Source organism: Podarcis melisellensis (assembly GCF_964234715.1).
Source record: "Podarcis melisellensis genome assembly, chromosome: 7".
Lineage (NCBI taxonomy): Eukaryota > Metazoa > Chordata > Lepidosauria > Squamata > Lacertidae > Podarcis > Podarcis melisellensis.
The window spans coordinates 25855732-25872128 of record NC_138539.1 but is presented as its reverse complement, the minus strand read 5'-3'; the positions used below and the strand labels follow the sequence as shown (position 1 = coordinate 25872128).

At 41.9% G+C, this 16397-nt stretch overlaps 1 protein-coding gene and 1 long non-coding RNA gene across 6 annotated transcripts in view; one reads left to right on the top strand and one right to left on the bottom strand.

The window, feature by feature from the left end:
- Positions 1–2666: 2666 nt before the first annotated feature.
- On the top strand, positions 2667–10043 carry LOC309374583. The gene is made up of 3 exons (XR_014170633.1): positions 2667–2793; positions 6698–9119; positions 9493–10043. It is a non-coding gene; the product is annotated as an uncharacterized lncRNA (long non-coding RNA).
- TRIQK (triple QxxK/R motif containing) overlaps positions 9891–16397 on the bottom strand; it is a 45042-nt gene continuing 38535 nt past the window's right edge. For all 5 annotated transcript variants that reach the window (XM_081919638.1, XM_081919640.1, XM_081919639.1 and 2 more), the window contains one exon: positions 9891–12722. In XM_081919638.1, the coding sequence (XP_081775764.1) occupies positions 12609–12722 (114 nt within the window). In that variant the 3' untranslated portion in view covers positions 9891–12608. The remainder of the gene's footprint in view (positions 12723–16397) is intronic.

The window sequence follows — 16397 nt, the reverse complement described above, 5'->3', positions numbered from 1 at the left end:
CTCTGGGCAATCTCCCCCCATTTTTCTAATTTGGAGTCCCCCAAAATAGGGGGAGTCTTATACACAGGGGCGGGTTATACATGAAAAACAACAGTATGTCCATTAGAGAGTGGGAGAGAGATTGCATCTTATCTCTCCACCCGCTCTGTGCTGGGATGCACGAATCACACCAGTGGCATGCAGTGATTTTTTTTCATAGGGGAACAGTTAGGGCCAGAGGCACTGATTTGCGAGGGCAATTGGAGTGGGGAACGTGAGCCAGACCTCACAACGTCTCAACGTCACATGTATGAGCATTTTGCCCCACTCCCTAAGCCAGGCAGAGGCTTCCCAGGCTTTGGGAAGGAGGTGCCATGCTTTAATACTTTAATACTCTAAGACAGAGGGCCTTTTTAGTAGTGGCACCCACCCTGTGGAATGCCCTCCTATCAGATGTCAAGGAAATAAACAACTATCTGACTTTTAGAAGACATCTGAAGACAGCCCTGTTTAGGGAAGTTTTTAATGTCTGAAGTAGGGAGCCGTTACTACTTATAGAGGCTCCCTCCACAATACAAAACCCTAATTGTGAAGGGCTCTAAATCATGTGGAGAACCCTCAGGGCTCTAAAATGTGTAGGAATGATGAGCTGGAGGGGGTGGGGCTTTTCTTCATCTGTTTTTCGATGCACAGGGAGGAACCTAAATAGGGATTTTGTCCGGGGCACTTGGTTGGGATATAGCACCCTAGGAAACCAGTGCAAAATTTCATTTTGGTCCCCCCCCCCCCACTTTACACAGGGTGGAAGAAAATAAATCAAGTTCTGCTTCCATTTCAATCAATTGCGAAATTATGCTATGTGCTAATGATACAACAATATTTGCCCCAGGGAATTTTTAAAGAACATTATTCGCCTGGTTTCGACTGACACATCTAGTTAAACTGGTGGTAAATGCTTTCAAACCAAGAATGTTTTTCTATCTATTATTTTAGCAATACCAGTCCAGACATCGTAAGCAACAGGTAGGGCACACCTGTAACAATTCCTTGGAGTGCTCTATGCAGCAGATGTAATGATGTTCCATAAATGAATTCAAAAACCTGCCAGGATAATAAAGCTGTAATGTGAAAATCATGCTTGAAACTCTTGTTTATATATATATATATATATATATATATATATATATATATATATATATATATATATATATATATCCTACTTGCTTGTTCAACTCACATAAATATTTTTGAATGCCTCTTCTTACAAACTGCAACAGAGAACAAGAGCAAGCATCTGATACACCTTTATTAATTCATTCCTATAGCTGCAGTGGCATTGCAGGTCTGTCTTATTTGCCCCAGTTCCTAGCTGCCAATATGATAATTTGCATTTATGTACAGGCAGCAACCGTTTTAAGCGTGCCTGATATGGGGGCAACTGCACACGCAGGCATTGCACTGAGCCCGGAAGTGACATAAAAATGCCACAAAAAGGAGATGAACGGGCTGGCGCAGAGGCGAAATGAGGTGTTTGCAGGCTTTTTCAACAGTGTTCCAAATATACACGCTTTCACTTAAACATGCTGTGCCTTGGAACCTAACCCCCACATAAACTGGGAGTTGCCTGTAGCACATTTTCATTTGAGGCATCTGAGAAATGAGACGTAGGAACTTTGTAATTCTGGGATTAAGCTGCTTCTGTCACTACCTAGTTACAGATGCCCTTGTATTTTAAAATAACAGAAGGTGGTTGGGATGGGGGTTGGGGAGAGAAGATTTTCCAACGTAGAGTGAGATGTAGCAGTGTTGAGCAATGATTATTACATTTTGTTTCTCACTGGCGGTTTTATTAATTCTTTTTAAGGTACTGATTTTGGCAGGGTTTGCATCTTCTTATGAAACTGTCTTTCGTGCAGATGGCATCAAACTAAAACATGCGCAATCAGACCCTGTATTTTAGATATCCACCTCTTCCTAGATTTATTGAAAATCAGGTCTGGTCTGGTCAGACACAGACGTGGAATCTGGAGTGAAGCCAAACTGCATAGTTTTGACTCAGGCTGGTCTCCATTTTTTGATTATATAAACAGGGAGAGTCATACAAGTACTCCTCCCAAAGCCCTCATTGCATTTGGGCTATATAGGTAAAGGTAAAGGTACCCCTGCCCGTACGGGCCAGTCTTGACAGACTCTGGGGTTGTGCGCCCATCTCACTTAAGAGGCCAGGGGCCAGCGCTGTCCGGAGACACTTCCGGGTCACGTAGCCAGCGTGACATCGCTGCTCTGGCGAGCCAGAGCCGCACACGGAAACGCCGTTTACCTTCCCGCTGGTAAGCGGTCCCTATTTATCTACTTGCACCCGGAGGTGCTTTCGAACTGCTAGGTTGGCAGGCGCTGGGACCGAGCAGCGGGAGCGCACCCCGCCGCAGGGATTCGAACTGCCGACCTTTCGATCGGCAAGTCCTAGGCGCTGAGGCTTTAACCCACAGCGCCACCTGCGTCCCTAGTTGGGCTATATACACTCATCTTAAAACCTTGGTTATACAGTATATAACTGCATCTCTGTAATTTGTTTTTTATATATATACTGAATACTATTTGTGTATAGTTCTGTTATTGTATGGTTAAGTTAGTTTGTGCATGTTTATGATATATCACTAAAATTATTATTTAAAAAAAAGAAAATCAGATCTGACCTTGGCCCATATTAGGCAACGATGATGCCTTCAAGCCCTGGCATGCAACAAACATATCCTGCTCAGATGGACTTCACAGTGGGTAATGGACCCCACCACCTCCAAACCTCCACTTCCAGTAAGTAATTCAAAGTGGAGGAGATACATCTGGGAGAGCATTATTCACTGACAAGGCAAGGACTGACACCCATAGACTGCTAAAGCCCAGAAGCTAGGGTCCTAATGCAGACCAAGTATAGAGTCCAGAAAAAAGAATCAGATCTCCAGGTGCCAGTTAATCTGGGTGCTCTGGTTGATTTATGGACAGCGAAATCCAAACCACAGCTAGGGAGCTATGGCTCAGACCCACAGTATCCCAGGACCTACTGCTCATGTCAGCAGCAGGGAAATTGCTGTTGTGGTAACTCTGGACTGATATAGCTGAGGGGCCCAAACTGAACTCCATTCAGGGAATGGAATATCTTAGGATTCAGCAGATCCATAACTGCCTGTGGTCTGCCTCCATCCTGCAATTGCCAACTTTGGGAACCTACACTGGCATTTGACAATGGGGACATTGCTGGTGATAGCTTCTCAACTGCCTGGCTTCAGTGAATGCCTCCATGATGATGGAATTCCCTCTACCTCCAGCAGATGGGGTTGGCCACTGGATCCTAACCCTATCTAGCAGCACAGATTTGGGGATTTTTGTTGTTGTTTAGTCGTTTAGTCGTGTCTGACTCTTTGTGACCCCATGGGCCAGAGCACGCCAGGCACTCCTGTCTTCCACTGCCTCCCGCAGTTTGGTCAGACTCATGTTTGTAGCTTCGAGAACACCGTTCAACCATCTCATCCTCTGTCGTCCCCTTCTCCTTGTGCCCTCCATCTTTCCCAACATCAGGGTGTTTTCCAGGGAGTCTTGTCTTCTCATGAGGTGGCCAAAGTATTGGAGTCTCAGCTTCACAATCTGTCCTTCCAGTGAGCACTCAGGGCTGATTTCCTTAAGAATGGATATGTTTGATCTACTTGCAGTCCATGGGACTCTCAAGAGTCTCCTCCAGCACCATAATTCATAAGCATCAATTCTTCGGGGATCAGCCTTCTTGATGGTCCAGCTCTCACTTCCATACATCACTACTGGGAAAAATTGGGGATTAGTCTCCCTCTCTTCTTTATTTGCATTTATCCAGCCTTACTATGTGGTATACGCGCATGCACACACGCACGAGTTGGACTCAAGTAACTTTTACTCAGAGCAGATACCTTGGAAAGTTAGTCATGGTCATTAATTTCAATGGGTTTGCAAGTTAGTTGAATACAACCCTATATATTTTCATTTTATGCTCATCTCTTTTGTTTTTGGTAGTGTTTTATGCTTGGTTCCGAGGGGTGTTTTTTGGGCATTTGTATTGATTTTTGTAAATCGGCCAGAGAACTTGGGTCTCAAAATGGTGTAAGCAAATAAGTGATCTCTCTCTCTCTCTCTCTCTCTCTCTCTCTCTCTCTCTCTATATATATATATATATATATGTCAGATGACGTGGGTATGGGTGAACTCAGAATTGGCTGCCCACCCCAGGAACAAAACACTTTTTTGTTTTCTAATTCCAGTGGTTTCTAATTTACATCTTGAGTGCCTTTCAGCATTCAGCAGCTCTCTCACTATTTCTAACATGTATGAGTGCTAACAAGGAGGAGCAGGAAGGAGAGAAATCAGATGAACGTGTTTGCCAATGTAGAGTTTACATTTACGTTACAGAACAATTTAAGTGAAAATGTGTGTAATCCTCACCTTTGGAGTTTTCCTTTAGGTGCCCACCAGCCATCCATGCACGGAAATGTGTGCATGTGGCGGTAACATTTAGTTTTTCAGCAGTTCGAATGAGTCTGGAAAATGGGTTATTTATACCAAGCAACAAAAGCACAGGCCATTCTAGATAATATAGATCTGCCTCTATGTCCTGCTCTGAGTAGACCCAGTGGGCTTAACTTAATCATCACAGAGCTACCATCAGCAATAAAAAAATAATTAAAATTAAAATTAAAAATCAATCCTCCTTCTCAGAAAGCTTTATAAATTGTAGTACTGTGGCAGGAAAAGAGGTCTATGAAGAACTCTCAGCACCCATAACAAAATGCAGCTCCCATGATTCTTTGGGGAAGCACTGATTGTTTAAAGTGGCGTGATATTGCTTTAAATGTGTGGTACAGATGGGGAAGACCTTTGATTTTAATAGATCCACTCGGAGAATGACTTAGCTTGATATAACCCCAAAGTTCTGTTTGAAGAGTTTGACCTTCAGAGCTACCTACTAAAGAATAAATTCCGTATTATTTGCCAAGGGTGATATAATTTTGCAACCAACATGAATGCAAACTTGCATATTTTTTATTGTTTGCATAATTTGTTCTTTGGCTAGACAGGGGAAGAAAGTAGCTCCACATGCCACTCCAACCTACCTGCTCAGTTGCCCTAGTGACTTCTTGAGTTTCTCCAGGTACAGCCCAGTTTTAAGTCACCGAGTTTCTCCAGTTGGTGGATACTGTGCTGTGTAACAAATCCTGTGCTTCTACATATCCATGGAACATACACAGCTTCAACGAACCCCAGTGTTCATGCTCCTTGATGCAGTAACAGAGCAGAATCCAAATTCCTTAGATGCAGGCAACCTGGATATTCCTGCAGAGATGCAGGTGCTTGTAGGCTATTATACTCGGTCTCCGTGTCTCCTGCTCCTGTTTCATTTGACTGATTGTCTCTTTGTCAGCAGCTGCAACCAGTTCCATTCACCCTGCCAGCTTCAGCGTAAGCCAATTGCAAGGTCAATTTTCACTTTGCTACAGAGGAGTTGCAAGGCAGTAAAACCTGATCATGTGGCGTTTTCCATGTTACTGGCACATGTCATCTTGTTTGGCCCTTAGTGTTCCAAGTATATACATGCATGTGATGCATATCATTCCCATAGAAAAAGACCCACTCTGGTCTCTCTTCAGATCGTATAAATCTTTCGCCTTTTACTGAAAAAGACCCACATTAGTACAGTGGAAAGATGACCAGACCTAAGGAATCCAGAGTTCTCATCCTATCTTAGCTATGGCCACACTGTGACCAATTTTATGTGCATGCATCTATTTTTGAATCTCTCACATCTGTATCACACTCTTCCTCCAAATCCTTCAGGTCACCCACCTCACTACTCGCATGCCTGAGAGTTATGCACATTTCTGCTCTGCTTGCAAAAAGTTCTGTAGTCTAAAAGCTGACACCAACATTGCCTCAAGAAAACACATCAGCTGCACTACTCCTTGTTCATTCTAAAGGGTGTAAATGAGTTAAAGGTTAATCAAGGGGGTTAAGTGGTTTTAACTACAGTACAGGAAGGTAATAACAAAATACATACTTTTAAAAAAAATGTAATGTAATAAATTGTTGGGAAGGATTGTGTGTTTATCTGATACGCATAATTTACTGTGGAATCTGTTTGTAATTGGTTACTATATATACAAAATTATGTTGTTATGATGATTATTGGAACAAGTTTGCTAGAAAAGGCATTTCCCCCCTTGAAACAACCATTCCTTAGGCTCACCTTCAAGCACACACATTCTGGCAGAAATGTGCCATCCTTTAAGGCTTTTCCCTTGCTGTCATGCCAGAAGCCTTTATAAATGTGAACTGAGATGCCACTATTTCCTGCTGAAAGCAAGGCTGTTTGTAACAACTGTCTCAAGAGTTCTCACCGGCTTAATGAGCTGGTAGCTGCTTGTTCTGGAAAGGCAGGCAATCATATGTGTCTTTATCTGTTCATTAATCTTAGCCATTCTCAAGCTGCTCTTCTCTGGCAATTCTTTACCTTTGTGCTGCATCGCCTCTTCCTCAAATGCCACCGAGTTGCAATAAATAAAAGTCGAGAGTTCCAGGGCTCTTTCGTAGCATTATTAAATCTAATAATGAACCCAAAATGTTGGCAACCTATCCTGAGAGGAGATTTCCTTATAATTGGATGTTTTTTTTTTGCCTCTGCCCGGTGTCATTTCAGGAGCTAATGCCTTCAGAAAGCTGATCTATAGAGGTGTACCTCAATCTGACAATCTATTTGTCATCGAGAGCTTTCTCCAGATAAGCAAGGCACACTAATTTAAGTGCAACTTCCAACAGGACCCCTATTGCGCTGCAAAAAGATGCCGTGGTAAACTGAGTGTTTGGCTTCAGAATTCATGAAGAAATCAATTTTGTAAACATGGAAACTCAATGTGCAGCTGTCACACTGTATAGTACAGGGTACTCCAGGATAAATGTACTCTGGGATAAAGGGTACTCCAGGATAAATGGCTTGAGAACTTCAGCTCTAACATGTCTATTAACCACTGTTTCATTGCTTGAATCCATAAATGAATAAATCCATTTCCTTACTGGGCTCCATAATGTCTATTAAGAGCTCATTAAACGTTTCCAAAGAAATACTTGGTTGCAACAGTGGTCCCGGAAAAGGGTTTCTCGAAGTACTAGGAGAATGCACTCTCTTTGGGGAGTATTGTTGTACCAATTGGGGGCAGAGTTTGGCAGGCCTTGCCAGTATTTGTTAACACATGTGATTTCTGACCGCCGCTGCCCCCCAGGAATGCTGAGATGAAGTCACAAGCTCTTGACCCATTAAGGTTTTAGGAATAACACTTACAATTACATTAAAAGGTTTATCCTCCATTCAGTGAGAGAGACACCACTTCAAATTGTCCAGGAAATAAACATCCCAAATGCTAATATTCAGAGATGTGTAAACAATCACTCAGTGGATCATTCATTACCCTCAGGTGAGATGCTAGGGACCATTTGAAAATTAGCAGGGGTGGCTCTTTTCTGGGGGAAGGGCCAAAGATCTGTGGTAGAACATCTGTACTACATGCAGAATGACCCAGATTCAGTTGAGAGTAGGGTTGAGAGACTTCTGACTAAAACCCTGGAGAACTTCTGCCAATCAATATGGGCAATACTGACTATATGGACCAATGAGCTGACTCAGTGGAAGGCTGTGTCCTATGTCCCCTCCCTTTTAACATTACAGGTACTGTATGTTACAAATGACTTAATAGAGTCAAGTTCAAATAGGTGAAATGCTTTATCTATTATTTTTTGGTCAAGAAACTTCTGGACTTATTTACAAGGCTTCTGCCTAAAACCAAAAGGCAAGTTTCCCTTCCTAAGTTCTTTTCCAGATATCTGTAGATCCAACCATAACCGGCTGTTGGCTGGTATAACGTCTAAACACTTTGACCCTCCATGCATGTTTACTAGAGATATGTTCCACCAAGTTCAGTTCAACTTTCTTCCTAATATGTGCCCTTCGGATTGAAGCCTTAGCAATCCCTATTTTGGGGGAGTAAAGTGGAATGTTGATACATGAATTCACCTCCACAATTTCACCAAGTTAAAAATTATTCAGGGTGCCTGAGGTAAACACAGAGAGGGGGGAAATAGGACAGTGTTTTAATAATTATATGTTTGTCTTTGATTTAACATGCAAAACAAACTGAATACAATTATACAATAGTCCTGAAAGTTACAAGTTTTACGGTAAGGTTACCAGATGTCCCCGTTTCCCAGGGACAGTCCCTGGATTTACAAATCAGTTCCCTGACAAAATCCATCCATTCTGACTGAAGTTGAAAAGTGTCCCCGGATTCATTAAAAAAAACCTGGTAACCTTATTTACAGGCTATTGCAGCTCCCAGGTACTTGTCTGGTACTGGTAATTGCAGTGCCGCCCAAACTGGCAATAACTGATACTGTTGTCTCAACTGAGGACAGTAAACAGATTGGCCCATTTTTTAAAAATAAAAAGGCTCCTACAATGTAACATTTCACAGTTGTGCATGTTTATTCATCCAAAAAAGCTACAAAATAATGCTGAGGCATCTGTTTGAGAGACACTGGAACCTAACATTTTGGCTGTCTCTTCACAAATTTGGGATTCAGTAAACATTAGCAGAGAATGGTACTGGTTAAGGGCATTGACATGCCATATAAAGTTCCTTTTCCCCTTCTTGGTAACATTTTAAATCTATATGTTATTATATAAAACATGGCACACTGAGGTTAAGTTAAACGGTCACATAAAAGGATATGCATTCAAAATATTCTTTTTTTCTGATTTAAGTACAGTTCACACAACTTATCAGACCAGTGGTATGTGGTAAAGGAAGTGCTTTTTTTTCTGGGGGGGACGCAGACCCCTAAACATTTTGTGAATCTTTGTACTTTTGTCCATTTGCTGTATTTATTTTTCCTGATTTGAACTGTAAGATGGTGATTTTCTTGAGTCAAAATGAGAGTACTCCTAAACATTTTTTAAGAAGAAAAGCACTGGATAAAGGAACAAGCAAACACTCCTCCACTCCCATTCCAAAGAAAGCTGGTGCCAGGGTTGGGAATTGCTAGGCATTTGTCATGGCCCACACCCCTTGGAGGCGGGACGCAGGTGGCGCTGTGGGTTAAAGCCTCAGCGCCTAGGACTTGCCGATTGAAAGGTCGGCTGTTCGAATCCCTGCGGCGGGGTGCGCTCCCGCTGCTCGGTCCCAGCGCCTGCCAACCTAGCAGTTCGAAAGCACCTCCGGTGCAAGTAGATAAATAGGGACCGCTTACCAGCGGGAAGGTAAACGGCGTTTCCGTGTGCAGCTCTGGCTCGCCAGAGCAGCGATGTCACGCTGGCCACGTGACCCGGAAGTGTCTCCGGACAGCGCTGGCCCCCGGCCTCTTAAGTGAGATGGGCGCACAACCCCAGAGTCTGTCAAGACTGGCCCGTACGGGCAGGGGTACCTTTACCTTTTACACCCCTTGGAGAACTATTATGCTCTGAAACTGCTTGGTTCTGCTCTCTTCCTCCTTGCTAGTCCTGCCTGTTCACCTGCCCTCTCTGGCATGCAAGCAATGACAAAAGGGAGGAGATGGATGATGGGCTCACTGTCAGGCTGGTGTGCCGAAAAGTGAGTGGGCAATGGTGCATTGAAGAGGAAAAGGAAGGGCCATAGAGAAAGGGGTGCCAACTCAAGACTGCTTCCACCATACAGTGAGCATCACTAGTGCACTGTGCAAACAGTTGATCTCATAATTTTTCCTCCACAGACGGGAGAAATCATGCATGCTGGGTGCCAAAGTGCAATGATGGTGCCAGTTCTCTAAGTTGCATGAACCAGACCCCGGTTTGTTTATTGTTCCGTTGAGAGGGGAAAGTACACAAATAATCATAGCCAGTTTATTCATTTGCCAATTTCATTCCCACAATTACAAGCAGAATTCACTACAAAAAAATGCCAGGAAGCAATTCCAACACTACCTCTCTCTCTCTTTTTTGCAATTTCAGTCAAGTACCATATTATCATTTCTTTAGTCATCAAAAACCTGAATTATCCTGCCAAAAGAAGTAAAACTTTACATGTAAAGTGACCAATTTTTCAGTTTGGATTGATCTGCATTATGTTTCCTGTTTTTGGAATGTTTTCATGTTGTGTCTTTCAACTTGGATGCATTATGATAGCTGACTTTCAAAATCTTTATGACAAACAACAACGAAAGAAACACCTATGATTTGGTCCACAGACTGAGCAGAGTAGCTTTATGGTCAGGATGTTAAAATGAATTTCAAGGCTTCAATAAACATACCAAACAATTCTCTATTAAGCTTCCATATCCTCATCAGCACTAGGGCTTCTCTGATGCCCCATTAAAATGAACGAACCATGTGAACAGCATCATAAATTTCCCAACCATCAAATCTGCACAAATTCATCACAATTTAAAAAAAAAATTGCAGACCTTATCATATACTCAGATGCATTTTTTGTATTATCTATTTTTTCCTTGGAGCTGAGGTTAGGGGAAAAAAACCCTTATACAATATATTTAGAATTGTATCATACAAGAAAGTATTAAGGAGCCAGGATGTTTCAAATTTACTGGGAATTTGTATGGAAAAGGTTTGTTAACCGTTATTTGAACTTATGAAAAATGACTGCCTAATTGCCAAAGAGATTTTAAAAAAAAACAACCAGCAACCATGTATCTTCCATGTTGATATTGCAGGAGCAGCAATGGTATAATTAAAACAGAATTTCAACTTTATATTAATGAAGCAATGCGCTAATTAAAATCAACATCGACTGAACTTTCTATTTACATTCGTTAAGATAGCCCAAGAGGCAAGGAACTCTGCTTCAGAGGCATATGTGAATGCTTGAGCTTCTGTCATCCAGGTGCCATTTCTGACAGAACACATGTGCCTTGAACAGTTGGCAATGAATGAAAAAGATGACTGCTGATATATATGCACAAAGGAGCCAGGGTGACACTGAAAATAAACTTGCACCAAAAAATATTTTTTTAAAAAAAGGAATAGAAGGGTTCTTCTAAACAGAGAGGTTTGCCGTGTGATTCTATGTATAGATGTGCTACAATTACAAATTATTAAAGCATGCTTATTTGGGAAGTGTTTCTTCGGGCAACTCTTGATAATTTGGAAGCTTTGGATCGTAGAGTTTGATCAGAGTTGACTCCAAGTAGCTTTTACTGAGTCGAGGCTCTCCATATTCTATACAAACATCCATTGAAAGCCACAGCAGAGAATGCTTTGATGGTAGACGTAGGTCCCATTGGGAGAGGGAAGAGCAGTGTAGTGACCCGTCTGTTTCCATTAGCTCCAATCTTAAAATATTTGATTACACTTCTCTCGTCTGGTTCTTGGTTCTCTCACTGATGGCTATACTTGAGCACAGTTTAATTTGCTGTTAGGAAATAAATCCAAGTATATCAACTTGTACGCCAATACCATAAATTACCTTTAATTATTTTCTCGGTTAAAATCTGCTTTCATTGCAAATGGAAACGCGAGGTGGTTAACTCAAGGTGATCTTTGCAAATTAGTTTTTTTAAAATCCCTATGAATTAAGACTGCTTGTTTGATATCGACACTTGCAGAGGTTGCAACCAACCTAGGCTGCAATCCTATACACACCTATCTAGGAACAAGTCCAATTGAACTCAATAGGCCTTACCTATTCGTGAATTGTCCATAAATTGTGCTGTCCTGGTTAGCATCCTCTGGACTCTTTTGAGCTCTGGATCTTGGCATTGGGCTGTTTTGCAGTTAATAACAATGACCATCTTCCAGCCAACATTCAGCATTTTACAATCTCCTTATTCTGAATGGGATTTAAGCACGTTTTACTCTCTCACTAAAATCAATGCAACCTATGTGTGTTTTTGCAGCATTGTGGCCAATGGTGCAAGAGCGTACACTTGATGCATTGATATGGAGAAGACTGTGCTGGTGTGGTCGAATCCCTCTTCTCCAGCTTGTCTACACTTTTTGCTCGCAAAGTCAAAGTAAACCTTGGCATACTAATACTTGCTCTCACTAATTACTGGGTATGATCCAGCTATGGTTAAGCACATTTAAATTCTCACTGGTATTAGTCTAAGAATTAAACATATGCTTGAACCTTTCCTACTGCCTTTAATGCAACTTAACATTCTTAATAATGGAAGCATGCCCACAGACTGCATAGACAATGTAACTTCATCCAGTTCCATCCTGTTTGGTTTTGGTTTGTCATCCTTTGAAAATAACAAATTAATTCCAAGATGAGTCCAGGGAAATCAGAGTCTGCCCTCCAACATGGTAATGCTCATAAATGTAGGAAATTGTATTCCGGAATCAAATATTTTCCAGCTCAAATTATGAAACAAACTATGAAAAGGCTCTATATCATTGAATAAGCCAGGCTGAATAACAGAGGTTTGGTCAGTGGGCTTCATCATTAAAACCCGTAAGCCTTGCTACAATATTTCAAAAGTTTCCAAAGTGCAGGAACTTGTTCAAGTTATGGCCACCTCTGTGAAGAGACGGCTTGTTCTTCATCATCATCTTTTCTAGAAAAAAAAGCTTGCAAAAAAGACATCTGCTAGTTTTCATCTTGATCCAGTTCAAGGTCAACCTCTTCGGACAGGTTAAGATAAAAGAAAGCATAACATGCTACCAGAAATACCAATATAGCTCCAAGGATGAGGCTGACTTCCTGTAGCAATGATAAGATCGGGGTTGAAAGAAAAAAAGTTAGACAAGTCATCATTTCAGTTTAATTAAGAACAAATGACATTTTTCATTCATAAATACATTAACACTGTATGCAATTTACTCAACACATTGTAAATTATCATGGTAGGAAACTTACCCTGTAATTTACTCAAGCACAGTCTGATGACCCTCCTCATGCAAGGCCCCAAAGCAATGAGCTACACAGTTTACTTAACCAATGTCAAAATACACTTTAAAAAAACAATAACCGTGAACAAACACCCTGACCAAATAATGATATAATCTAAACTGAAGGCCACTTTTGGTTTGTTGGTTTGTTTTACCACATGAGCAAACCTAACCTTCCTCATGATCTTCAAATTTCTAAAGGGCTTTCACATGGAAGATGGAGCAAACTTGTTTTCTCCCGCTCTGGAGGCATCAAGCTACAAGAAAGGAGATTCCGACTAAACGTCAGGAATAACTTTCTGACAGCAAGAGTGGAACAAGTCTCTCTGCACTCGCCTTCCTTGGAGGTTGTTCAGCAGAAGTTGGATGGCCATCTGTCATGCATGGGGTCCCTTCCATCTCTACAATTCTATGATTTGGTGGTTAACATGCATTAACAGTAAGGGCTAAAGCAGATGTGATATTAATGCATTTCTTACGTTTAACACACACATCTTTATTAATGTAAATAGCTGTGGGGATGAAGAACAGCACGGGATTTTTGTAGGTGAGGAATTCAATTCCTTTCCCCCTGGCACAAATCTGATGACAATCTCCACCCCTCAAGCTACTGCTTTGGCCAACAACTTCTATTAAGGCCAATAGGACCAATCACTGGGGTGGGGCTGGGGCTTTTCACTGGAATCACAGCAGAAGCAAAGGCTTCATTTCTCTCTCTTCACCCACTGTGGTCCTAATCTTCTTCAAATCCCCCCCTTTTTTTAAACTGCACATTTTTTAAAAGTGCATTTAATGTCGCTTCTAGTCTGGTTATCAGAACTGAATCTGGTGACCATGCGGCTAAAGAAGAAAGATTACTGTATAACAGACTTAGCAAGAGGTTTGCCCAGGACTCTGAAGAGGGACAGAATTCACAGAGTACTTTAAAGGTATCCAAGTGCCCACCAGTAGCATCACACATTTTTAACAGCACCCTCTTCCTAGGCAATATATGTGAACTTTGAAAGTTCCCTATCTTTTCTGGGAGCTGGAAACAACCTACCATACCGATTAAAAAAAAATGTTAAGGAAACACCCCCCCCCCCAGGCACTTGGAACTTAAATTATAGCCCGTGTCTCAAACTTACTGCAGGAAGAACGTGGGGCAGGTGGACAAAGACCAAGGCTCTTGCACCTTCTGAAAAGACTATTTAAAGCTAAGAGCCATTTCACCCAGGCAGTTTCATCTAATGCTGAAAGGCTGTGACCTGACACAACGAGGCCTGGCTCTAGGGTTGACATGCATAAATGGGGCCTTTGGGAGACGATCTTCCTCATTTGAACGGCATACATAATTAAGGCCTCTCTCACACACATGTGTTTGCACATTGTGTAACTCGAGCCTACTTTATAACTTCGAGCTGGATTTAATAATTTCATGTAGCATGCAAGTTCTCTCTCTGCAAGCACTTCTGAAAGTACTCACGTCAGAGAGAAAGCAAAACAATGTCATCCCGAGAAAGAGTTAACGTTCCTCTGTCAATTCTCTCCCCCGTCGCAAACTCCTCTGGAACACACTTCATTTGCATTTACATGAATCCGTTTTATATTTTATCAGTATTTCATATCCATAATTCAGTATATGCCACCGCATACACTTTTCAAATATTATCGCTTCTTGGGGCGAAGATTTCTCAGTGGATTGTCATTCTGCAGGTAGCACAAATTTCCTTTTCCACACAAATAATGTGACTCACAGGTTTGAAACAACAACAACGCCATTTAAAAACTGTTGGTGTGCTTTTGTTCCCAACCCATAATTATAAGGATCGTCAGGTTGGTCTAAACTTTGGGATCTTCTTTTGGTTTTATCTAACGGAATTTCAAAGAAAAGATCTTTGTAAAATTTGTTTTCAGAAAGCGATGGGAATAAAAAAGAAAGCAAGAGATGGGGGACTGCAGGCACACATCTTCTCTATGTCAAAATGCAATGGTCATATAAAGCAGAATTCATTCATTTTCTTGTATCTACTACAGTTGTGCTCCTAGACCTATCTGGGCCCAGCAATAATGCTTAAGGGGGTCCTGGGCAGGAGGACCTCAGGTGGTTTTCCACTCTCTGGGTCGTTTGTAGTCTTCTGATTTCTTCTATCATTGCTTGCTCTCCTCCTCAGCTTCTTCTTTCCTGCAATCTGATAATTAGGGGCAATAGAGAAGGAAGGAAGGAGTCCCCTTCTCTTTACTTTGTCAAAAAAAGGGGGAATTTGCTACACCCCAGAAGGTTAGAGGATAATCCAGAACACACTTAGTGAGGCAGGGCATGCAGGTCATTGCAGGAGGAAGGAAGTTCTTGCCATAGATGGCTTCCCTCATTTTTCTGCTGACAAATTCCCTTCTAGCAACTGACAATCACCATTAGATGCTACCCTATGTAACAAGCACTGCTTGTTTTTAAGGGGAAAGTATGATAGAACTGTAAGAGACGTGGGTGGCGCTGTGGGTTAAACCACAGAGCCTAGGGCTTGCCGATCAGGTCAGCAGTTTGAATCCCCGCAACGGGGTGAGCTCCCGTTGCTCGGTCCCTGCTCCTGCCAACCTAGCAGTTCGAAAGCACATCAAAGTGCAAGTAGATAAATAGGTACCGCTCCGGCAGGAAGGTAAATGGCGTTTCCGTGTGCCGCTCTGGTTCGCCAGAAGCGGCTTAGTCATGCTGGCCACATGACCCAGAAGCTATACGCCGGCTCCCTCAGCCAATAAAGCGAGATGAGCACTGCAACCCCAGAGTTGGCCACGAACAGACCTAATGGTCAGGGGTCCCTTTACCTTTATGATAGAACTGAAGACATTCACAGTAAGGATTGTGACTCTTAATTTTTTGTTGAGCAGCAGAAAATCTATTCTGGTTTTCAGCATAAGATAAGGAGTTTGCAGACTGGCTGGATGATTCCTTTGCATCTGTCTTTGCAGATAGGACAGATCCCTTTGCTTAAACTTTTTCGGAAGGAAAACCAAGGAGCTGAGGGAAATGGGAGTTAGAAGAGATGGCTGTGTTGTACCTTCGCTGCTGGAGGCAGTAAGCCTCTGAATACCAGTTTGCTTGAAATCAGAAGTGAGGAGGAGGATGCTGCTGCACTCAGTTTCTGCTTGTGGGCTTCCCACAGACATCTAGACTTGACAAGCCATTGGCCTAATGCCTTTCTTTTAACAGGAAAACTATTTACGCATGGAGAGGTTTTAATAGACATAGGAAAGCACATAAATTCTGCAGTCTACCACAGTCATCCTGCTTCAACAACACGGAGTCAAAAACACTGGATATTTATTGCCCACAAGTTACTGTGTTGACATTATCAACAAAAGATAAAAATCACTCATTGGGGAAATTAAAAAAGTATTAAATGGCAATGACTAAATGAAAGTTTGTTACTTTCAATCCAGCATAAAAATGATAGGCAATCAAAATGTGACAGGATAGACTAATTAGCATGCCAGTTTTGAAATTAAAAGT